This window comes from Suncus etruscus, chromosome 5 (genome assembly GCF_024139225.1).
Source record: "Suncus etruscus isolate mSunEtr1 chromosome 5, mSunEtr1.pri.cur, whole genome shotgun sequence".
Classification (NCBI taxonomy): domain Eukaryota; kingdom Metazoa; phylum Chordata; class Mammalia; order Eulipotyphla; family Soricidae; genus Suncus; species Suncus etruscus.
Genome location: NC_064852.1, coordinates 139,912,378 through 139,937,501, shown reverse-complemented (window position 1 = coordinate 139,937,501; position 25,124 = coordinate 139,912,378). Strand labels below are relative to the sequence as shown.

General features: G+C 34.4%; 1 protein-coding gene across 1 annotated transcript in view; it reads right to left on the bottom strand.

Moving 5' to 3' along the window:
- CSMD3 (CUB and Sushi multiple domains 3) overlaps nt 1-25,124 on the bottom strand; it is a 1,236,222-nt gene that overhangs the window by 1,030,514 nt on the left and 180,584 nt on the right. The window contains exon 3 of the mRNA XM_049773958.1: nt 17,870-17,982. Within this exon, the coding sequence (XP_049629915.1) occupies nt 17,870-17,982 (113 nt within the window). The remainder of the gene's footprint in view (nt 1-17,869; nt 17,983-25,124) is intronic.

The following is a 25,124-nucleotide window of genomic DNA, read 5'->3' as shown; positions in this document are numbered from 1 at the left end:
CTAGGGATTATTGATGAGTAATTAAACTTTGCTTTATAGCTGGGCAATAATAGCATAATAATAGACACATTCCTGTTGACCTGGAGATTTAAAAATCAGAAATATGCCTAGTGGATGCACAATCACAAACTTATACATGGAGTATATATTGGACAGGAAGTCATATATCTAATACATATTCATCCTTATAAATTCTTTAAATGACTATGTATTCACATTATTTGAGCCTGCTGAAAGGAAACATAAATACTAAAGATAAGTGGCACAGTTTTCAGAAAATACCGGAGAGATAGCATGGAGATAAGGCGATTGCCTTGCATACAGAAGGACGGTGGTTCAAATCCCTGCATCCCATATGGTATCCCGACCCTGCCAGGAGCGATTTCTGAGCATAGAGCCAGGAGTAACCCCTGAGCGCTGCCCCGTGTGACTCAAACACACACACACACACACACACACACACACACACACACACACACACACACACACACACACAAAACCAATAAAACAAGAGATAAAAACGAATCTGCTGTAGTGCCCTCTCTACCTCATCCCCATTCCCTCTTTTAGTCATAATGTCACCATTATCTTGTTTGATTTGACATAGTTTAACGGCTTTTGTCTTTTTTTCCCCATTTTGTTTTTTTCTTAAAACTCTCATATATGGCATTATCTTTTATACACAATTATTCATACATGCTTTGGTCAAATACTCCAGAGAAATTTTTTGTTTAACCAGTACTGATAATATCATGGTCAGGTGTTAGAGTTAAAGTTTTTAGATACCATAAAGTGAAATTAATGCTTTTTGTCTTTCATGCTGCTTCTATTGTAGCGGGTGGATCTTTTCTTTGTAAAGTCCTTTAAAATTTGATGAACACTTCAAAGAAAATTAATGACCTCTTTGCAACTGTATTTCTATTTAATGTCTACAAAATCCTTTGCTATAACTGATTTTATTCTAACTCCATCACCTTCTCTAAATCAATAATTTCCAATTTCTCCTACATGAAATCAATGCACATATTTTATAAACCAATGTCAGGTATGCTGGCTTTTCCTGAAATGGCATTCTTTACAGCATTTATAAAAAATCTGTACAATTCCAAACACCAAACAAATAAAATCAAGGTAATTATTTTTACATTTTTTCTTCTTTATTCAGAAAACTATCAAATATCTCTATTTCTTATCCCTAACTCAAACCTCAATACACTAAAGGAGACAAAAAATGTAACCTGCATCTTTTTTTTTAGGGGATGGATGGCTGGGATTGAAACAAATACAGCGATGCTCAGGAGATATTTCTGATTCTACACTCAAGAATCGCTCCTGGCAGTACTCCTGAGATGCCAAGGATCAAACTCATGTAGACTAAATGCCTGGGAAGCATGCTATCCACTGTACAATTCTATGGTCTCTTCTTTTGAGTTTGTTTTTGTGGTCACACCTTGCTGTGTTGAGAGTGAGCTTCTGAAAATGCTCAGATATTTCTCCAGGTATTGCTACTGGGGCTAGATATGGTACTGGTAATTGGACTAGGATTGGCTGTATTTAGTTAAGTACCTTATCTGCTATACTATCTCTCAACCACTATTAAAATAAAACTAAATCTGTTTAATTTTATTGAAAGGTGTGGTGCTACTTTCAACACTCCCAGATATGGTTAGACATTACTCCAGCACTTTGTTCAGAAATCAATGTTTGTGAGACCCTGAAGCATATTCATAAGCTCTCTGAACTATTTCTCTAGCCCAATACCTCATCTTTTTGTTTCAGTTTCTTCTATTATTTTTGTAGGGGGTACATCTGACAGTGCTGAGGGTTACTCCTGGAGCAGCATTTCAGCAACTATTTTTGGCCCATATCAAACCAATACAAAAACAGCTCATTGAACCATCTTTCCCTCTATGCTAAGATTGGCTCAATTTCTTTTTTTTTTTTTTTTTGGTTTTTGGTTTTTGGGACACACCCGGCAGTGCTCAGGGGTTACTCCTGGCTGTCTGCTCAAAAATAGCTCCTGGCAGGCACGGGGGACCATATGGGACACCGGGATTCGAACCGATCACCTTTGGTCCTGGATTGGCCTTTTGCAAGGCAAACGCCGCTGTGCTATCTCTCTGGGCCCTGATTGGCTCAATTTCAAATATCATTTTCAAACTGAAAACTATGAAGAAACATTTCACCAAAATTATTACTTTTATCTTTTTTCAAAACCATACCCATCATATGGAGAGTAGAGCGGTGTCACAATCCCCTGGTCAAACAACTATGAAAGGCCAGTATCCAAATTTCTCATAAGCTCCCTATATATTATCATGTGTTTCCAGGAGCTTCCAAAGTAACTCTAGGCAGGCCAAGAAATTTAAACTAAAACAAGGTATTCTATGTCATCAAGAGCCATAAGCAGAAGAAAATCAAGAATTTAAAACATAGGAACTTAGTTCTCAGCTCTATAAAATAAATTAATAATACAGATGTTAAGATAAAGTCCAGAGTGTAAACCCCAATATGAAAAAAGGTTCAAGGGTAAAATATATGTTAGAGTTCCAAAACGAGGACTTGCTTCTGGGATGATACACATTATAGCTCAGTGACTCTCACCCCCAAGTCTGCTGGATCTTAGGATGAATATTCTGATGTGTGTCATAATTCATTTCTTCACAGTTCTACAATACTATTTTTACATTCTAGTAGTATTTATAGACCTCACTGCCCTAATGTTCTCATCAGCAAAAACAACTGACATGCTTCATACACAGTTCTGTCTTATGATTGTAAGGTTATTTTCCTCAGGGTCAGAGAGATAGTACTACAGATAAGCTGCCTTGTTTTATATACATTTGAGCTGCTCCAGGATTGATCCCAGAGTACAGAGCCAGGAGTAAGTCTTACATACAACAGGATCTGGTCAGAAACAAATAAAAAATACATTTTCTCTTGTGCTTTCCTATCAATCTATCCTTTTAAATTAACATTTTATTTTGTATTTTGTATTTTTTAAATAATTTTTATTGTGAACAAAAGTGAATAACAAATCTTTCACAGTAATATTAAGGTACATAGTGACAATGAATCAGGGCCTTTCCCACCACCAGGGTTGTCCTCCTTCTACCCCTTTCCCAGCATGTGTCCCATATCTCCCTCCTTTGCCCCTGATGTACTAATGTAACTGTTTTCCTCTGTATACAGCTTGTTGTAGATAGGGTATTGATTCTGTTGTTGTTGACTTTGTGTTTGGTGTTTAAGTCTGATCTTTTTTTTTTTTTATTTTTATTCAATGTTCATACGGCTGTTTGGTCCTGGTACCATATATTTTTATTTTCCCCCTCAATTCATGAGGCAAACAAGATGATTTAAGTTGAGTGGTTCTGCTGGAAGAAGACAAAAGAAGAAAAACATAACAAAAAACCAACAAACGATGGTTAAACAAACAAACAAACAAATAAAAAACAGTAAATACCAAAAAAATCACCTAAACAAGCACCCAGCAACAACAATAAATCACCAAAAATGTACCCAGCAACAACAACAAAATCATAAAAAAAGCACGCAGCAACAAAAAAAATTACCAAAAAATCACAAGAGTGAAAAAAAAGAAAGGAAAGAAAAATAAAAAAGAACAAAAAAAGAAAAAAAAAGAGAAAATAAAATCTGGTTCATTTTTTAACTTTAAAATATCTAATGACAATGTTAATCATTTCTATATTTTTCTCTTGTCAATGACACTTTCTCATTTTCACTCATGATTGTATTTTCTTTCAACCTCTTCTTTTCTGTGAAACTAATTTTTGCCCATGATTTAGTAACATGGAATGAAAATATGATTTTTCTATTGAAGCAAGCTAGATCCTCAAAAACATATTTTCCTTAAAAAGAAAAATCCAAAATTCCAAATTGTTTCTTTATGTGACCTGAATTTACATCCAGCACAATCCTTTTCACTGATTCTAGAAGCTAAACATGGATCCTATTTTTCAGAAAAATGTACTTCAGTTCTTTTCTTATATTTCTCTATAATTAGACATATATCTTTCCATTTTAAATCTACAAACCTCTATATTCCTGTCACTACAATGTACTTGTGTATTCTTTATGAATGTCTCTCAATTATCCTCATCAGCATATCATTACTTTCATCATTAGCTTAATTAATGTCACCTTATATATATTTTTTTACTCTAACTGCTAGCTTGTTCTTGTTTTCGGGTCATCTACTTATCTGGAGATGTATCTGTCATTCAGTACTGACATTTCTTACTATTTCCTTGTATTTCTCTTAAAATGAGCAAATTTTTCCAGATCACTCCACTTAAAGCTTTTAATGTCATCTTTTACAAATATTTTATTCAAGTGTCATATTATGCCTCTCTACTAGATATATTAAATAAATTACATTGAGTAAATGTGTGATCCTTGATCATGTAGGTTTGCATCAAAATACCCCACTTCATGACTTCAATATAGGAAAATATTTATTTCTCAACCATTTATCAAAATAGTTAAATGTAATTGTGCCTCTTTTTCACTTACATTAAATTGTTCTTAAACACTGAATTTTAGAGAATATTTGGAAGTCCTTCTTAATTTTCCTTTTATTACAATTGAAGAATAGAGACATATTCAAAATTTCAAGCTTACAGAATTTGCTAAGAGTAAACCTTCTTATCTCCAATTTGACAAATAGTTTCTTAGGTTTTTAATTTTTGTATTAAAAATTGAATATAGTTATTTTTATTTTCTCTTCCCTTTTTCTTTATTATTGTTGCAATGCCCAAGGATTGCACTAACCCTAAGTTTTAGTGAACCAGGGGATTACACTTTCTTTTTTGCTTCATTTTTGGTTTTAGTCACACCCAACTATGTATTGGCTTTACTCCTGGCCCCATGCTCAGTGATCACTCTTAGCAGGCTTTTGGAGCCATACTAAGGATATAACTTGTGTACACCGTGCGCAAGGCAAATTTCTCAGTCCTAGATTACATGCTTTGGTTTTGCAGGAATACCAACAGTGGTATTGTCCTGTTTGCCTTGGATAAGTGATGCGATATTGGGGACAGAACTTGTCCTCGTTTCTGCAAAGTCAGGACACTACCACTGAGATGATCCTGACACACATGATTTTAATGTGTTTAGAACAAGCAGTGCTTGGGACTATTTGAACCACTCCCTGTGACTTTCCTTCAACCAGATCAGATGATCAATGTTAGAATTCAAACAATATGGTGCTATTTTTTGAACTTGGTGCCAGGCACATCTATACCCACTGTCATGGTATCCAGGGACTAAAGGATCACATTTCTTGGGGATGAGGAGACCACAATTTAGGGACTAATCTAGGGTTCTGAGCATACAAATCACGAACTCCTGGCTTTATGGTAACTCCTAGCCCCCTCAGTATTTTTCAAAAGCATTTTTTGATAAAATACTTCCCTAACCCTTTTGATAACATATATTCTTGCCATTCACTTCATCCAATGAAAATTTAATATATACATGAATTTTAGTCGTACTTCAACTAAGTTAATTTTTTAAGTATTTGAGTTAAATGTATCAATAAATCATATTTAATGTTCTGATTTTTAATTAGAAAATCAAGAAAATCTATGAAGTTCAATTCAGGTCCATATTTATTACTTCAAACAAACTTCCATCATTTTTCTGTGTACTTAGAGAATATTTATGAAATAAAGTTAAAATATATGGAATATTTCAAAACCATTTGGACAATTAGAACTTTTTATCTATCCAATATCTGTCTAATATATTAATATATTAATATAAATATATTAAAGATTAAAATGTAATATTCAGCTGAATATGTTCATAGAGAAAAATTTGACTCTAAAATTCACTGTAAATATTTATAAAAGAAACATAAAAACTCCATATAATATTAAATAATTGCACATACATTTGGATAATTTGTGAAGGCCGCAAATAGTTCCTTCTTTTCGCTCAGAATATTCTATTAGGTAAGAAATTAATGACCCAACAGTTTCAAAAAGCTTTGGCATTTAATAAAATTAATTTTAACAGGAGAAACTTTAAGTGGGAATTTAGATTTTTCCCTTATGACATTAAATTAATAACAATACCTATTATTTGGCAAAAGAAAAATAGCCTGAATTATAATTTTATTTTTTAAAAATAACATGACACTTTAGTTCCTTTTTAAGTTAAAGAGGTAAACATGAAAATTAATAGGAAATTCAATTGCGGAAACTAAACTTTCCAACAGTTTCTTTGTGCAATATTGATGAATCCAAATTTAATACCCATTTTATTACTTATCCAAGTATCTGTTTAACAGAATTTTTTGTTTGTTTTGGGCCAAACCGAGTGGCATGCAAGGCTTACTCCTGGCTCAGTGCTCAGAAATAGTTTTGGCAGGCTCGGGGGACCATGTGAGATCCTAGGTATCAAACCCAGGTCCATCTACTGTACTATCACTCATTCAAAAATATTTTTATCGATGCCAGTTGAGCAGAAACATACATTTGAGAAAATGTGAATAGTGCAAAAGATATTTAGAATGGAAGGAGAGAATACGAAAATAATAAATGTAAAATGTATGACCTACATTATATAATGAAAAGATAATTGGCTAGAGATGAAACATAATTTTTTTGTTTGTTGATTTGTGGGCCATACCTGGAGGCCCTTAGAAGTTACTCCTGGTTCTGCATTCAGAAATTACTCCTGGCAGGTTCAGAGAACCAGATGAAATAAATGCCTGGGATAGAATATGCAAGGTCAATGCCCAACCCATATGCTTTCAATCTGGCCCTCAGACACAATTCTTTTTTTTTTTTTTTTTTTTTTTTTTTGGTTTTTGGGCCACACCCGGTAACGCTCAGGGGTTACTCCTGGCTATGTGCTCAGAAGTTGCTCCTGGCTTGGGGGACCATATGGGACACCGGGGGATCGAACCGCGGTCCGTCCAAGGCTAGCGCAGGCAAGGCAGGCACCTTACCTTTAGCGCCACCGCCCGGCCCCACAATTCTAATTACATATTGTTACTATATGTAATTAAAAATTCATTTTATTATTGATATTCAATTTTTCAGTAATATTTTATGTCATACTGCTTAAAATGGACAATAATGTTAAAATTGGACTTTAAGTAAAACACATATAATATCTCTATGAACAATTATAAAAACTACAAATATGTTTTATAAAAAGCAATGATGAAGCAAAATATTTATTGTTTATAGATGAGTTTGAATGTTGCAGTACTAAGGGTTGTACTGATGAGCAAGTAGAAAATATATCCTCATTATATATTAGCTTTAAAAAAATTAGTGTATAAAAAATTTAAAGATGCATAGTCATACTGTTTAGCCTAACAAATTGCCATAAAATTAAAACTAGGATACATTTCAAGTCCACAAAACTGAATTTACAGAGATTTAAAAAATGTAAACACAAATTTTAGAAATATGCTTAATATAGATCTAAATGTACTTTCTTTCTTTTTTTTTTTTTTGGGGGGGGGCACACCCGTTTGATGCTTAGGGGTTACTCCTGGCTATGTGCTCAGAAATCGCCCCTGGCTTGGGGGGACCATATGGGACGCAGGGGGATCGAACCGCTGTCCGTTCCTTGGCTAGGCGCTTACCTCTAGCGTCATCTCACAGGCCCCTAAATGTACTTTCTATTGAAGATAACACTTTTGAAAAATAGTTTGAAAAAATAGCTTGCATGTTGACAATTTGTTATTTTTGGTTTTGGTATTGCTCAGGACGTACTCCTGACTTTGTGCTCTGTAACCACTTCTGTTGGGGCTCGAGAGACAGAGTTGACGGGGTAGAATCTAGGTTGAGCATCTATAAGGAAAGTGCCCTACGAAATATAGCAACACATTGGTTCCTCAAATATTTTTTAAATCTGAAAACATTACATAACTTTATATTGGGTTAATGCTAAGTATTATATTTTTAAAAAATTGTCTTGTCCATGTAAATGTAATAGAAAAGATAGAAATAAAATAGAAAATATCATTCTAGTCCAAGGCTTTTTTGTTTACTTTCCTAAAGAATATAACATTTAATATGTGTCATAAGAGATCTTATAAAAATGGGATTTGTAATAACCTAAATATAAAGGATTTCATGCTCAGCATCAATGCTCCTCATTATTTTCCCAGATCAAGAGCTAGTGACAGCTGCAAAATTAACTAATGGCATCACTGTAATTGAAAATGGCATAATAGGCTCAGTCATTTTACAATCTCCTCACTCAAAAACTTTGTAACATTAATTTCAGAAGCAGACTATTGGAGATATTGAAGAACTTAATTTGTAAGAATGGGATATCTTGTAATAATAAAACATGAGTCTAATAAGGTTGAATGCAAGAATATTCTTTTGGGCTGATTTTTATTAATAACTGTGAAAATAGACAAAGTTAATTGTGAGCCTGTTACAATGGAAAAAGTAGGACAGCCTACCTGAATAAAAAATCGACCCTCTTGAATTCACTAAAATGTAGCTTACTGGTGGATTTTGGCATGTTTTGATCATTTGATAATGAAAAGTCACAATAAAATTAGGGCCTGGTGAGATAAGACATGAGTTAAGGCAATTTCTTTGCATGAAGCTAATACCAGTTCTGTTATGGTATGGTACCTCATATGATCCCCTAAACACTGAGTTATGCCTGGTGTACCCTATCTCATGTCCCCAAGGAAAATTGTAACAAAATTTAAGAGATTTTGCATCATGTAGTTTGTGGTGCATTATGTAGAATGATTGTATAATTGATATCACCTCTGACTCAGTGGGAAAAAAGACTGAGATCAAAATAATCTCTTTAATAAGATCACCAGGTGGTTTTTTATTAACATAGATATGTGGGAGTTCTTGTTTACACAAATTTAAGAGAAAAAAGACAAGTTAGAATATGGAGAATGCAAAGCATTTTGTTATTTACAACCTTGATGTTTACTTTGATTTTTACAAAACAACCACAAGTAAATAACCTGCCTTTAAAAATTTGCACATACCTATGGTATAAATGTTCCCAGTATAATAAATTCAGGGTATCATTAAGAAGCTACTGAATGCAGAGCTGGGAAAAGGAATTAGTATTTTGTTGTTGTTGTTGTTGTTGTATACATCTCTGAGCTAGATCCCAAATATGACTAGTAATCTATTATGCCGTTTCTTCATTTACAGATATTATGGTATTTATCTGACTGAGTTACTTCATGTCTGTATAAAAATATCAATATTTCACAAGCTGGTAGGAAATCAATTGCTTGTATTTCTTTCTCCAACAAAAGAGACAAAACCATGTAAAGTGTTTCTGACACAGACAATGTCAAAAATTTACTATAGGTTTGAAAACATTTGGGAATACATTAATAAGCAAACTGTATTTTATGTCTTTTATTTGGGGTGAGGATATGGCTTGCAAACTCTCATTAGGTGGGTTTTATACATGCACTATTCCAGGACCAACCCCTCCACCCAGGTTTCTGCTTCCCTCCACTATTATCCCTTTATAACTCATCTACCCAAACCTTCACACCAGTACATGCTTCCCACTAAAGTCACATTCTCAGATTCGGTTGCCTTTGTTACTACCCTCTTCTGTCTCTTTATATCCTGCATATATGAGAGGTTGTGTCAGTCCCTCTCATTCTGACAAGCTTCATTCAGCATGACAACTCCAAAATGATCCATGTGACAGCAAATTTGATTATTTCATTTTTGCTTATAGGCAACTAGTAGTCCATTGTTTCTCAGTACCACAATTGCTTTATACAATTGTCCAATTGGACAGTTGGGTTGTTTCCAGTTTGGTTATTGTATAGTTATTGTTGACTAAGGTCAACATGGAAGTGCTGATATTTTGTCTAAATTGAATTTAAGGCTCTTAGAGGAAACTCCCTTTAAGAAATTACTAGGTCTTGTGTAAGTTCGTTTCCTAATTTTTAAAATAGTGTCTATATTGTTTTCAAAAAAGGGTGTACCATTCAATATATCCACACAGCAGGGACCACACAGCAGGGACCACACAGCATGGAAACAAGGTCCATAATTTTTAGACAGCCTCCAAAGAAAAAACAAAGTAGAATAGCAGTGTTACTTTTGAGAAAATAGAAATTTAAAAATGTTATATGACAGGTCCAGACATTATAATGTAAATGGGTATATAGATACATCAACAATAATAATATTGAATACATCAATGTAATATATGTAGCATACAAACCATATTCATATAAATATACATAGATGTTGAGTAAGTACATGTTTTATGTGATACCAAGTAATATTGACCAATATTTATTGACTCCTTGTAAGGTGCTGTTTGGGTTTTGTGTTACTAATCTAAAACAACCTCATAGTAATTTTATATATTAGTTTTATACCATTCTGAGCATTGGAAATGTGTTACATATGAATGATATCATTATAATTCCATAACAATTTTGAGTTGCATTTGCACCATTTAAATTTTTCCATTAATTTTTATTTGTCACAGAGAATATAATGTAAAATATATCTTCCAACCTTCTGTTTTTCCTTTTGCTTGTCTTTTTTTATTCCCATTTGCACTGATACCTAACACATTATGCAAAACATATTTCTAAAATGGGCTCTGATAAGTGAAAATGGAACCTTCTATGTGAAAATGGAACCAATGTTGTAAGGAATGGTTGCCACTTTGATTAGACCACATAATATGACAAATGAAGGGAGGGCATTCCTGTGATTACTCTGCTACAGCAGACACTTCTTGACAACTGAAGTGAGGCAGAGATGAGGTCCTGCTGACCTGGAAGAACATAAATCAAGCTGTGAACTGTTGTAAGGGAAAAGTTCACAAGCAGTCTACACAAACTAAGAGAAATAATTATACAATATCTAGAAAGAAAATCTGAGCCTCAGTGATGTGGTCATAAGGAAATGTCTCATAGCAAGCAGTATATATAGATAGAGGATGACCTTGACTTTAATTATGGTTATATTGCAACAAACATTTTACTGCAGTATTGAAATATACTCATTTCTCGTATTGAGAAATATAATCAGCTGATCCCTGCCCAGATATCTGACTCCGAGAAAGTGAGATTAAATGTTTTGTGCTGTGTTAATTGATTTAACTATCATAATTTATGTACATTATGAAATCAATACATAAAGGAATGATCATTTTGTTGGAAAGTTATTTTTTGTTTTTGGTTTTTTGGGGGGAGGGCCACACCCAGTGATGCTCAGGGGTTACTCCTGGCTACACACTCAGAAATCGCTCCTGGGTTGGAAGAAAATATGGGACACACATCCTGGGTCAGCCACGTGCAAGGCAAATGCCCTACTGCTGCTCTATTGCTCTTGCCCCTTGGAAAAATATTTTTGATATCTTTTTGAGAATAACATGTAAAGATATGTCTAGATGGAAAAACATGGAAACATACACAATACATAGATGAGGAAGGACTAGTATGACAAAATTGGAAGGGATCATTATAAAATAGGGAATAACATTTTAGTTAAAAGCAGAGGACATTAAAGCACCATAAGGTAACTTCAAAATTAACAGAACACAATTATATATAAATGAAGAAATATTTAAGAAATTTAAACTATTTAAACTGCATGTTTGAAAGTGTTAGTATTAAAATTATTATTATGATTTCTTAAAAAGTATGAGTAATGAACATTTACTGTTCCAGATATTACAAAACATTCTGTACCCAGCAAGATAGTTCAAGTGATAGAGCACATGCTTCAGATGTGCAAGACCCTAGGTTTCCTCTTTAGTATCTCCAACTGGCACAACCCGGAAGTAGTTCTCATGGTTCCCAGAAATGCTAAGAATGGCTGTAGATGCCCAGCACGAATGGCAGAGACAAAATAGATATGCCTGTGGACGCATAAAAAATATTCCTACATTCTTTAGGTGCCTTTAGAGTTCACATTTGTGTAATTCACATGCAAAAGCATACATATTTAATTGTATTAATAATGCTATTTCTGATATTGCATTCTTTTTCTTATTTTGATATAATACTTTCTTTTTTTTGTTTATTTTTGGGCCACACCCGTTTGACTCTCAGGGATTACTCCTGGCTATGAGCTCAGAAATCGCTCCTGGCTTGGGGGGACCATATGGGACGCTGGAGGATTGAACCGTGGTCCGTCCTACACTAGCACATGCAAGGCAGACACCTTACCTCTAGCGCTTTCTTCCTGGCCCCATTTTGATATATTTCTATTTAATCTATTTTCCATGACTTTACAAGAACTAATATTATCCACACATTCACCTGTGAACAATGAAAAAGTATGCTTTGGGATATTTCTTTTCTAGCCATGTATATTCACTTAATAAGTATTTTGACAATAGTGTAACTCTTTAGTTAGTATCTACATGCACTTTTATTAAATAAAAGGCATGCAATTCTAAAATATTTTATATATCATATCACAGAGAAAATTAATATTTTATTTAAATATTAAGCATCTCTGTGATCTATGTTGCCCTATTTAGTATGGAGAAATTTGCTGAAAAGCTATCTTACAGCTTATATTATGTAATGATGTTTATATTGTATCAATTACTGAAAACAGTATTGGATGATATCATTATATTCTTATAGAGAAAGATAGTTTTATTAATATATTTATAACATTGGTTCAGAAAGACTGAATATGTTTGTTATTACTATTGGAATATTGTATTTGCACATTTTATGTCTTTATATTATGTAGCAGTCTGTTAAAAACAAAGTTTTACAAGGAAGAGCAACTTAAATTTTATTACATGATAGGCTATCATATTCATAATCAAATAAGAAGCAAGAAAGTTGATTTGTTTCTTAATTTACTACATTTTGGTAAGAGGGGAATAAAGTTACATATAAAAATTAATTCTGAAAGAAGCTCATAATATAATTTTCATTTAAATGAGTAATTTGTTCTATTAAAAGTGAGCTGAAATGTAAGGTACTTAAATATACAAAACAAAGAACATCACTGACAATTAGAATCTTAAATTAATCACTGTCTCAATTAAACTTCATTCTAGCTCTCATAGCTCAATGATAAATTATAGCAGTTGACAGGACACATTTAACCATATATATAAAAGAAGTCATTTTAATGTAAAATGAAATTACAGGCTAAATTTAATTATTCTATTTCTAGAAAATAAAATGCGATCTTGAAGGTCTCACATTATCTTCTTTTGAAGTACACAAATACAGTAGGTCATATGTGACTAAGAATCAATTTTTCTTTTGAATTTGTTTTATATTTCTACAATAGTAATTTTATAGTTCTAGGTACTTAATATAGGAAGTCCTATAAGAAAGTAAAGAAGGTAGATGCAGTTTGTATATTTATTTTTTAAAGAAATACTTGCTTATCTGAACACAGAGAAGTGCAGTGAGCACTGTTGAGATCAAGCCTGTATTTTATAAATGTCTTTCTGGAGGTAAGAGTTTTGTAGAATTTGAAAGGGTAAGAAATATGTAGGCTACAGATGTATGTACAGAAGGTTCTGAGCAGAATGAAAAGTAAAGGCAGGATTGTTTAAATAGCGTAGTAAAAATAGAAATTTAATTCACATTCATGTGACTCATAAGTAACACTGGTGACGAAAAGCCTCAAGAGCTTGGTAGTTGTAGACTATGTGTTTACTACACAGTGCTGAAATAGATGTTTGATTTTTTTGTTTGTTTGTTTTTGTTTTTGGGCCACACCTGGTGACACTCAGTGGTTACTCCTGGCTATGCGCTCAGAAGTCGCTCCTGGCTTGGGGGACCATATGGGACGCCTGGGGATCGAACCGCAGTCCGTCCAAGGCTAGCACAGGCAAGGCAGGCACCTTACCTCTACCGCCACCCCCTGGCCCCTGAAATAGATGTTTTAAAATTTACTACAAATTAAAAAAAAAACATTCATAGAGAGATGGGGACAGAATACAGAGAGCTGGAGTACATGCTTTAAATACAGAAACTCAAGGTTTCATATCAGCTGAGTGGTAGCACCTCAAAACTAAATAAAGCATTTTTATGATTAATTTTAACATTGACTCTCTGTTCTAAATAAAGGAATGTGATTTATATCTCGCTATATAATTAATGGAAGGCAACTTAAAATGAATTCTTGTGTATACCCAGGAAAATCCACCTACTCATTGTAATATTACAACTTTTAACTTTATTTTGAAGATATATTCAAGGAAAGGATTGATTTCTATCATTCTCTAGGGGAGGATTTTGAATTTCAGCATTTTCAAGATATTTGTAAAAGGGAGAGAAGACACTCATGGATTTTTCTAGAAATTTGTTTTAGGATTAGGTTATTTCAATACGTACCTAGACTGACTTATGTAGCCAAAAAGGTAAATAACTTGAATTTTATTAAGATTCAACTCTATCGTGTACTTGAATCTCTATTTTTATTTAAAGATATACATGGGGGCCAGTGCAACTATACAGCAGATAGATTCTTTCTATTGTAAGCAGTTGACCTAGGTTTGATCTCTGACATCCTATATGGTTCCCAGAGCATAATTACGATTATTCCTGAGTACAAAGACTGGTATATCACCTGATCCTTGCTGGCTATAGCCCTCCTTCTAGTTTTCAAAAAAAGAAAATTATACTGTGTTTATTCTTAGACTATTTAAAATGAAGATTTATTAACTTATTTTAGAAACCTGACATACCTTTATTTTTATCTAGTTAAGATATCTAATTTTAGGACATAAATTTATCTTGTTACGGTCCAACTGTCTTACAAAGAGCATAACTAACTTGATTATAAATTGTAAACCCTCAATTAAATTTTATGGTACTGCTGTTTAAATTCTTAAGACTTAAATTTAAAAAATCCCTAAAATATGAACTATGGTTTAGAATGATAGTATAGTGGTTAGTGTGCTACACTTGGATAGGGCCAAACGGAAAGATACCCAGCAACACACATATTCGTTCCCTAGAGCACTTCCATGAGTAGTTTCTGAGTGCAGAGTAAGGTAGAAGGCCTCAACACTCCTGGAGTGGCCCAAGAAACAAAACAATTAAAATAAATGAAAAGAGCTTAACCAACTAATTAATTCCATCTTTGTAAAAAACAACAACCATGTACAGAGACTAGTACTAGTACATAAAGTCAAGAATTCTTGATTTTAAATGAATACACTTGTTAATCTGCTGAATTTTAAATCATTGTTATATACCATAGAAAACATATGCGTGTGCTGAAAAATAAACATCAAAAATCAATTCTAGGAGATGTTCTGCAATGTGGTCACCAATCGCTCACTGCCATCTCCATGCTTAGTTGACTGTATTTTAAGCCAGGCCCTCCCAAACAAACATTTAAATGTCACAAAGATATATTAACACATTTTCACTGGAGCAGAAAAGACAGAAATTTTATGTTGGATATATAGAAACAATGGGAGTTAGGAAAATAGTTTTGAGTATAATTCATGAAAGTTGACAGTCAACCAAAAATAATGGCAACATCATAATTCATCTTCCAAGTTATTACATTTTCAGTCTACTTTGTACTGAAAGAATAAAGAAACTTAAAATATATATGTATACATGGATTAGCATAACCAGATCCTCCTAACAAGGATCTTTTAATTAAAAAATATTTTATTACTAACTCCTTCAAACATTGCTAAACTTATACTTAAAATAAAACATCTTTGTTTGTAGTGTTGTAAACTATGAATTATCTTGCCAGGATAAAAATATTCAACTATTGTGAAGGTACCTTAGAAAAACAATGATTAATGCTTTCACTGGAAGAAAAATAAGTCATGGAATTTATTGTTTTATGGTAGATAAAAGGCAGTTCAGAAGCATGTCAGGTAGAAAATAACTTTCAAAAATGCTGTAAGATGGGTTTTGGTTTTTGTTAATTGTTTTTTTTTGGGGGGGGATTTCACCCTGAGATGATCAGGGCTTACTCTGATCATTTGGAAATTACTCCTGGAAGAGCGCAGGGGACTTTACAGGGTACTTGGGTTCAAGCCAAGTTTATGTGGGCAATGCAGGAGCCTTACCTTCTGTACATCTCTCTAGCCCCAAATGGCATTTTTTAGATGTAAAAAAAAGGAGAAAAAATGGGGTCACAGTGGGCAGAGTTTTTTCTTGCACCTGGATGGCCCTTATTCGAAGCTGTGTCCCTCTGAGTCTGCTAGGAGTGATTTTTGGGTGCAGAGTCAGGAGGTACACCTGAACACTGACATGTATGTATTTGGACCCCCAGAAAAACAAAACAAGAAAGCAAATATGATCAAAAGATATTCTACTAGCTTATTTGATAGACTAATTATTCTATATTTTCTGGAAAGATCAACAGTAGTAGGTAGAATGTTAAAAATTTTTTCTATAAACTTTCAACCTAATTTATACTAAGTGATTTAATTATATAACATTTTTCCTGATGATATTTTAAGGATGCCATATTTTAAATAATACGTGTTAAAAGAAACAACTCATACTATTGTACTCTTGTGTCATGGTATTTTTACATTTAATTCATGATGGATTTGAGGACTAAGATGCCAGAGAGACAAGAGTTAAACTTGATAGCTTTTCTTATGTTTAAGAGAGGGGCCCTTCCCGAAACTAGGTGAAACATTTTCCTTTATTTTGGTACCACAATGAGTTATGCTCAGGGTTTACTCCTGGCTCTGCATTCAAAGGGTCACTCCTGATGTGTTCAGGAAACCATATGTGATTCTGGGGACCAAACAGCATAGATAGGCAGCAGGCTATACTGTATCTCAGGTTATAAACTTGGTAAAACTTTTTATTTTAATTGAATCATCATAAATATAAAGTAAAAGTTAAGCTTTAGAGAATATTCCAGCATGCATAACTAAGCTAGGTGAAAATTTAGTAGTCAGATCAAGTGACCTGTGGACCCTTTATCCTAAAAGTCTCAGAAATACTTTATTTTTACAAATCATCAAGGATCTCTTTTCTTCACAATTTAAAATGGGAAACAAAGATTCTACACATGTTTAACACCTTCATTGGAACTGATCATAGCACTCCATTATCAAAAGATATTTCTGTTGAGAAACTTGAGAGCTCACATTGGGTAGGACAAACGAAGACCATAAATGTCCTCCAAATTGTTTATTTCAGGTTTTAATGCAAGTAAATTTGTATAAAACTTTAGAAAAAAATACCTCTCCTTTTTCTTTGTGGTTTATGAATCTGTCAGACCAAAATATTAAAATAGCTAGTTCAATAGGAAAGATGTTAACTGTTGCTTTCTTTCTTTTTGTTTTTGTTTTTCTTTTTCTCTGGGGACCCCAGCCAAGGGTCCTGGGTACAGGAGATCATGAGCTACTTACTGCCTATAAGCATGGGACAGCATATATAAGAGCCTGCACTGCAGCATGAGTTTTGTGTCAATCCCCTGCCTCAGTTCTTATGACTTACAGGACTGTTTCTATTTCTTCTAATTTGCAGAGGGGACAGAATGTTAATTTTCTAAAAATATCTAAAGATACAGGTGGGGACAGGATGCAGTATAGGATACCTAGTATATGATGCATAGATCTCAACCATATAGTTGTCTTTTACTTTCTCATTTCTTTCGTCTTCTTCATTCCTAAATCTATTGTAACTTCATGATCATCTATCCTATGATTTCAATGAATCATTTACCTCTTTTTAGATACAATCTAATTCAAGTTCATTAACTGTTGCATTTATGAGGTATTAATGATATATACAAAGATTAATCTCTGGGCAAAACTTGGTATCAATATTGTGACTCATTTTCTAGTATTGCTCCCATTTTTATCTTTGAGAATTTTACTTGGATTATATTAAACTTGCAAACAATTACTTGATATTTCCATGACTTACCTTCATAATATACTTTAAAACCATGAGCACTAACTGCAAAATCACTGGTCAAACGTAGAGAGAATACAGATTTGGTACTTGTCACTGGTGGTGGCAGATGGAATCCTGTTAACCTAAAAACATGAAAGAAATTGTTAAAATCATAGATATCTTACCTAGTAGATTAAAGGATCAAAATAGGTTATTTTCTCAAATATACAAAATATTATTTTATCAAATGTGCAAAATGTTTAAGTATATAAGCGTGTGCTTATATCTGTATGCATTTTCATGTAAATGCTTTTTATAGCAATCATGATCATTGCTTGTCTTCAAATATATACTTATTATTAATATACTAATGAACATGGTTATTTATCATAATTATCACATGCACTGTCTAAAAATATTAATTTTTACTTTGGGAAATTAGCCATGAGTGTACATACTTATAAATGTACATACTTATGAGTGTACATACTTATAAATGTTTATGACAATGAATTTTAAAAATAACTTTGCATCAATCTAAATGCTTTCCAGATACATATGCACACTGTATCAAAATTATAGAAAAACTTCTAAATTTTAATATAGGAAGAGATCTATGGAAAAGTAAAATTGTAAAACTGACAAGTTCATAAATCAAGAGAGATTTTAACTACAGAGTCCTAAGATTCCAAGTTCTACTGGATAACTGAAAATTACTTTGGGGTTAATATAGCATATGTTCACATATTAAATAGCTACTATATATTTTTAATGATATGTTGCTAATCTAGTTAATAATTTATAAAAATTCATTAAGCATTCTTATGTAAATTGTGCTTTAAACTGGATGTTTCCTAAACATAAAAACGAAAATTAAATAAACAAATTATTGAGCCAGGATGTCAGATAGCAGTTAAGGTGCAAGTCCTCATGTGCACATCTTGGGTTCAATTATTTTTACCATTTTCTTCCTTAAAAAAAATCACTGAGTGTGGGGCCCAACTGTGAGTTGTGAGTGCTGCCTGTGTGCGTCTGTCTCCTTTCCTGTCGCGTGAAACTCTTGGGAGTGGGCTGAAAAGAGGCTCCAGAAAACTCACTCTCCCAGAAGCTCATTCTAGGGCAGAAACGCCAAGGAAATGCTTCATAACGTGAAAACCGGCTATAAGCAGTACTCTGCAGAAGCCAGGTCCCCTGTTTGTGACTTCAGCTGGGAAAACCCATGAAACTACGCCTACCCAGTGGGGCTCGACTGTGAAAAATTGTGAGTGCTGCCTGTGTGTGTCTGTCTACTGTCCTGTCGTGTGAAACTCTTGGAAGTAGGCCGAAAAGAGGCTCCAGAAGAGCACGGCTACTACTCTGTTTCTCTACACAGCTGTGCATTCTTTCTAAGGAAAGAACACCATCGCAAGAATAACAAAAAATCACACTAAGAACTGTGCTGGATCACTGAAGCCCAGCATTTCTCTCCGAACTGTCTTCTCTGCTGTGTGCTTAGGCCTAAGATTTGATCCTGTGAGAGGCTTCATCTATGGAGGACTCCCCTCCCTTGGAGGCAAGTGGACCCACCCAGAAAGGGTGGAGCCAGAGGAGTGTGGCTACGAACATCATTTAGCCAATGAATACCACCACAACACGTAGAAAAACCCACAATATAAGTGTGACAATGGGTAAACAATGCAGGCCAGCATCAGACATAGAGAATTAAGATGACAATTTTGATAACCAGATAATGACCAACTAACTAATCAACCTCTCAGATAGGGACTTTAGACAAGCAATATGGAAGATGCTCAAAGAACTCAAAGAAACCATGAATCGAGTTGAACAGAACACTAACAAGAACCAAGAAAATATGAAGACAGAAATCACAAAACTCCAAACTGAAATAACATGTCAACTAACAGGCCTGAAAAACACAGTAAACAAAGTGAATAACAAAATGGATAAGCTCTGGGACAGGATAACAAAAGCTGAAAATAGAATTGGTGCTGTGGAAGATGAGATAAATAACAATTCCATACAACAGGAGAGATTGGAAAAAAATTTAAAGCAAATGAACAGACAATGGGAAAATTAGTCAAAGAATGGGAGCAGATGAAAATATAAGTCTATAATAAGCTCAACAGAAAAAACTTAAGAATCATTGGAGTCCCAGAGACCCAGGAAGAAAATTTCCATGAAGAATCAACAGTCAAGAACATCATTAAAGAGAAACTTCCAGAGCTAAAGAATATATGTGACCAAATCCTGCATGCTCAAAGAGTACCAACCAAAAGAGATCACAGAAAAAATACCCCAAGACACATCTTAGTCACAATGACAAATCTCACAGATAGAGACAGAATTCTGAAAACAGCAAGATCAAAAAAGTGAAATTAGTTTCAAGGGAGCATCCTTGAGATTTACAGCAGACCTGTCACCAGAAACACTCAAGGCCAGAAATCAGTGGTTGGATATTGTGACAAGACTGAATGAAATGAATGCTTCACCTAGAATACTGTACCCAGCAAAACTTACTTTCTGGTTTGACAGAAGAATACATGGTTTCACAGACAAAAAAAAAAAAAAGCTCAGAAACTTTACAGACTCTAAACCAGTCTTAAGAGAAAAACTAAAAAACCTAATTTAAGACAACACTAACCAAAACACACCAAATTTCGATAAAAGATGGTATTAAATCTCAGGACAATTCTTTCTCTCAATGTCAATGGACTAAATGCACCAGTTAAGAGACACAGAATGGCTAAATAAATCAAAAAACTCAATCCAACCTTCTGCTGCCTAGAAGAAATGCACCTGAATAGTTAGAACAAATATAGACTCAAAATAAAAGGCTGGGGAAAAATTATCCAAGCAAACAACACCCATAAAAACGCTGGAGTGGCCATACTAATATCAGATAATGCAAAATTTATACTCAGGAAGGTTGTAAGGGACAAAGATGTACATTTTATATTAATCAATGGGTATGTAGAGCAGGAAGAAATAACTCGCCTAAACATATGTGCACCAAATGAGGGGTCAGCAAAATACTTAATACAGTTGTTGACAAATCTGAAAAATAATATCAATAACAACGCAATAATTGTGAGGGACCGCAGCACAGCTTTGTCAACACTGGATAGGTCAACCAGACTGAACCACAACAAGAATATACTAGACCTGAGGAGAGAAATGGAGGAGAGAGGCCTAGTGGATATTTATAGGACACTCCATCCCCAGAAACCTGGATACACATTCTTCTCCAATGTACATGGGACATTCTCAAGGATAGACTACATGCTGGCACATAAAACATACCTCCATAATATCAAGAGGATAGAAATTTTGCAGACTACTTTCATTGACCACAAGGCTCTGAAATTATTTGTGAATTCCAAAGGGACACAGAAGAAAAACTTTAACACCTGGAAGTTAAACAGCCTCATACTGAATAACCAGTGGCTTCGAAATAAAATCGAGGAGAAAATCTAAAGGTTCCTGGAAACAAATGATAATAAAGACACAAACTATCAGAACTTATGGGACACAGCAAAAGCAGTACTGAGAGGAAAATTTATAGCTTTGCATGCACACATCAGGAAGGAAGAAGGGGCTTACCTGAGTAGCTTAATGACGCAGCTCATAGAACTAGAAAGTGCTCAACAAAAGGACCCAAAAATAGGGAAACAGAAGGAAATAACAAAGCTGAGAGCAGAAATCAACAAAGTGGAAACCCAAAAAACAATCCGAAAGATCAATGAAAGCAGATCTTTTTGGTTCTTTGAAAAAATAAACAAGATTGATAGACCACTGGCAAAACTATCTAAGAGAGAGAGAGAGAGAGAGAGAGAGAGAGAGAGAGAGAGAGAGAAAGAGAGAGAGAGAAACTTAATAACTTGTATTAGGAATGAAAATGGAGATATCACTACTGATATGGTAGAAATCCAAAGGGTAATCAGAAACTACTTTGAGAAACTCTACGCCACTAAAAATGAGAACCTGGCAGAAATGAATAAATTCTTGGACTCCTATAATCTTCCACAGTTGAAGGAAGAGGATGTAGCATATCTAAACACCTCCATCACTATTGATGAAATTAAAATGGTAATCATATGTCTGCCCAAAAACAAAAGTCCAGGCCCAGATGGATTCAATAATGAATTCTTTCAAACTTTCCAAGAGGAACTACTACCAATCCTGTCAAGACTCTTTCATGAAATTGAACAAACGAAAACACTTCCAAATAGCATTTATGAAGCCAACATCACCTTGATACCTAAACCAGACAGAGATGCTATGAAAAAAGAAAATTACAGACCAATATCGCTGATGAATGCAGATGCAAAGATCCTCAACAAAATCCTGGCAAATAGGATTCAGTGCCTCATTAAGAGGATTATCCACTACGATCAAGTAGGTTTCATCCCAGGAATGCAAGGATGGTTTAACATCCGTAAATCTATCAAAATAATACACAACATCAACAAGAAAAATAGAAATCACATGCTCATATCAATAGACACAGAGAAAGCATTTGATAAGGTCCAACACCCATTCTTGATCAAAACTCTCAGCAAGATGGGAATGGAAGGAACCTTTCTCAATATAGTTAAGGCCATCTACCACAAGCCAGAGGCAAATATTGTCCTCAATGGAGAAAAACTAAAAGCCTTTCCTCTCTCACCACTCCTATTCAACATAGCACTGGAAGTACTTGATATAGCGATTAGACAAGAAAAAGATATCAAGGGAATACAGATAGGAAAGGAAGAAGTCAAGCTCTCGCTGTTTGCAGATGACATGATACTATACCTAGAAAACCCTAAATTATCTACGAAATAGCTTCTAGAATCAATAGACTCATATAGCAAGGTGGCAGGCTACAAAATTAACACACAAAAATCAATGGCTTTTCTATACACCAATAGTAATAAGGAAGAAATGGACATTAAGAAAACAACCCCATTCACAATAGCGCCACACAAACTCAAATATCTTGGAATCAACTTGACTAAAAATGGGAAGGACCTATACAAAGAAAACTATAAAACTCTGCTCCAAGAATTAAGAGAGGACACGTGGAAATGGAAGCACATACCCTGCTCATGGATTTGGCAGGATTAACATCATCAAACTGACAATACTCCACAAAGCATTGTATACATTTAAAGCAGTCCCTCTAAAAATACCCATGACATTCTTCAAATAAGTGGATTAGGCACTTTTGAAATTCATTTGGAACAATAAACACCCTAGAATAGCTAAAGCAATCATTGGGAAAAAGAATATGGGAGGAATTACTTTCCCCAACTTTAATCTGTACTACAAAGCAATAGTTATCAAAACAGCATGGTACTGGAATAAAGAAGGGTCCTCAGATCAGTGGAATAGGCTTGAATATTCAGAAAATGTTCCCCAGACAATCACCTAATCTTTTATAAAGGAGCAAGAAATCCTAAATGGAGCAAAGAAAGCCTCTTTAACAAGTGGTGTTGGCACAACTGGCTAGCCACTTGCAAATATTGAACTTAGACCCCCAGTTAATATCATGTATGAAGGTTAAATCCAAATGGATGAAAGACCTCGATATCAGACCCAAAACCATAAGATATATAAAACAACACATAGGTAAAACACTTCAGGACATTGAGACTAAAGGCATTTTCAAAGAGGAAACTGCATTCTCCAAGCAAGTGAAAGCAGATATTAACAGATGGGAATATATTAAACTGAGAAGCTTCTGCACCTCAAAAGAAATAGCGCCCAGGATACAAGAGCCCCCCACTGAGTGGGAGAAACTATTCACCCAATTCCCATCAGACAAGGGTCTAATCTCCAAAATATACAAGGCACTGACAGAACTTTACAAGAAAAAAACATCTAATCCCATCAAAAAAATGGGGAGAAGAAATGGACAGATACTTTGACAAAGAAGAAATACAAATGGCTAAAAGACACATGAAAAAATGCTCCACATCACTAATCATCAGGGAGATGCAAATCAAAACAACTATGAGGTACCACCTCATACCCCAGAGATTGGCACACATCACAAAGAATGAGAACAAGCAGTGTTGGTGGGGATATAGAGAGCAAGGAACTCTTATCCACTTCTGGTGGGAATGCTGTCTAGTTCAACCTTTATGGAAAGCAAATGGAGATTCCTCCAAAAACTGAAAATTGAGCTCCCATATGATCCAGCTATACCACTCCTAGGAATATACCCTAGGAACACAAAAATACAATACAAAAATTCCTTCCTTACACCTATATTTATTGCAGCACTATTTACCATAGCAAGACTCTGGAAACAGCCAAGATAGCCTTCAACAGATGAATGGCTAAAGAAACTGTGGTACATATACACAATGGAATATTATGCAGCTGTCAGGAGAGAAGAAGTCATAAAATTTTGCTATACATGGATGTACATGGAATCTATTATGCTGAGTGAAATAAGTCAGTGAGAGAGAGTGAAAGACACAGAATGGTCTCACTCATCTATGAGTTTTAAGAAAAATGAAAGACATTCTTGCAATAATAACTTTCAGACACAAAAGAGAAAAGAGCTGGAAGTTACAGCTCACCTCATGAAGCTCACCACAAGCAGGGATGAGTTTAGTTAGAGAAATAACTACGTTTTGAACTATCCTAATAAAGAGAATGTATGAGGGAAATAGAAAGCCTGTCTACAGTACAGGCGGGGGTTGGGTGGAAAGGAGGGATATTTGGGACATTGGTGATGGGAATGTTGCACTGGTGTTGGGTGGTTTTCTTTACAGGACTGAAACTGAAACACAAGCATGCATGTAATAAAGTTGTTTAAATAAAAAATAATCACTGAGTGTGTCACAGAAGTCCCCAGCATTATCAAAATGGCCCCAAAATTCCTAATAATTCTTATCCTGATTATTCAAATTGGCTGATAATTGATGATAGAGTAATAGGGTGTTCTGAGCACTTTTTGAGGGTCTTTGATAACCCAGCCCAATAAAGAGATAAGATTCATGAGATGAGATTTTTATAAAAGTACTAAAGACCATTTTTACCAATTATTTTATGCTATTTTTTGTTTTAGTTTTAACACTGTTATAATGCAAAATTACATTGCTAATATTATTTAATAAAATAGAACAGTGCCAATGAGTAGGTGCTTAGCTGTGCTGAAGGATTACACCTGGCAGTGCTCTCTGCAGAATATATATGGTGCCAGAGGTTGAAACAAATCAATCCATGCTGGGCAAGCAAACTGCCTGCTGTATCATTTCCCCAGTCTCTCTATAATTTTATGTTTTTTATAATT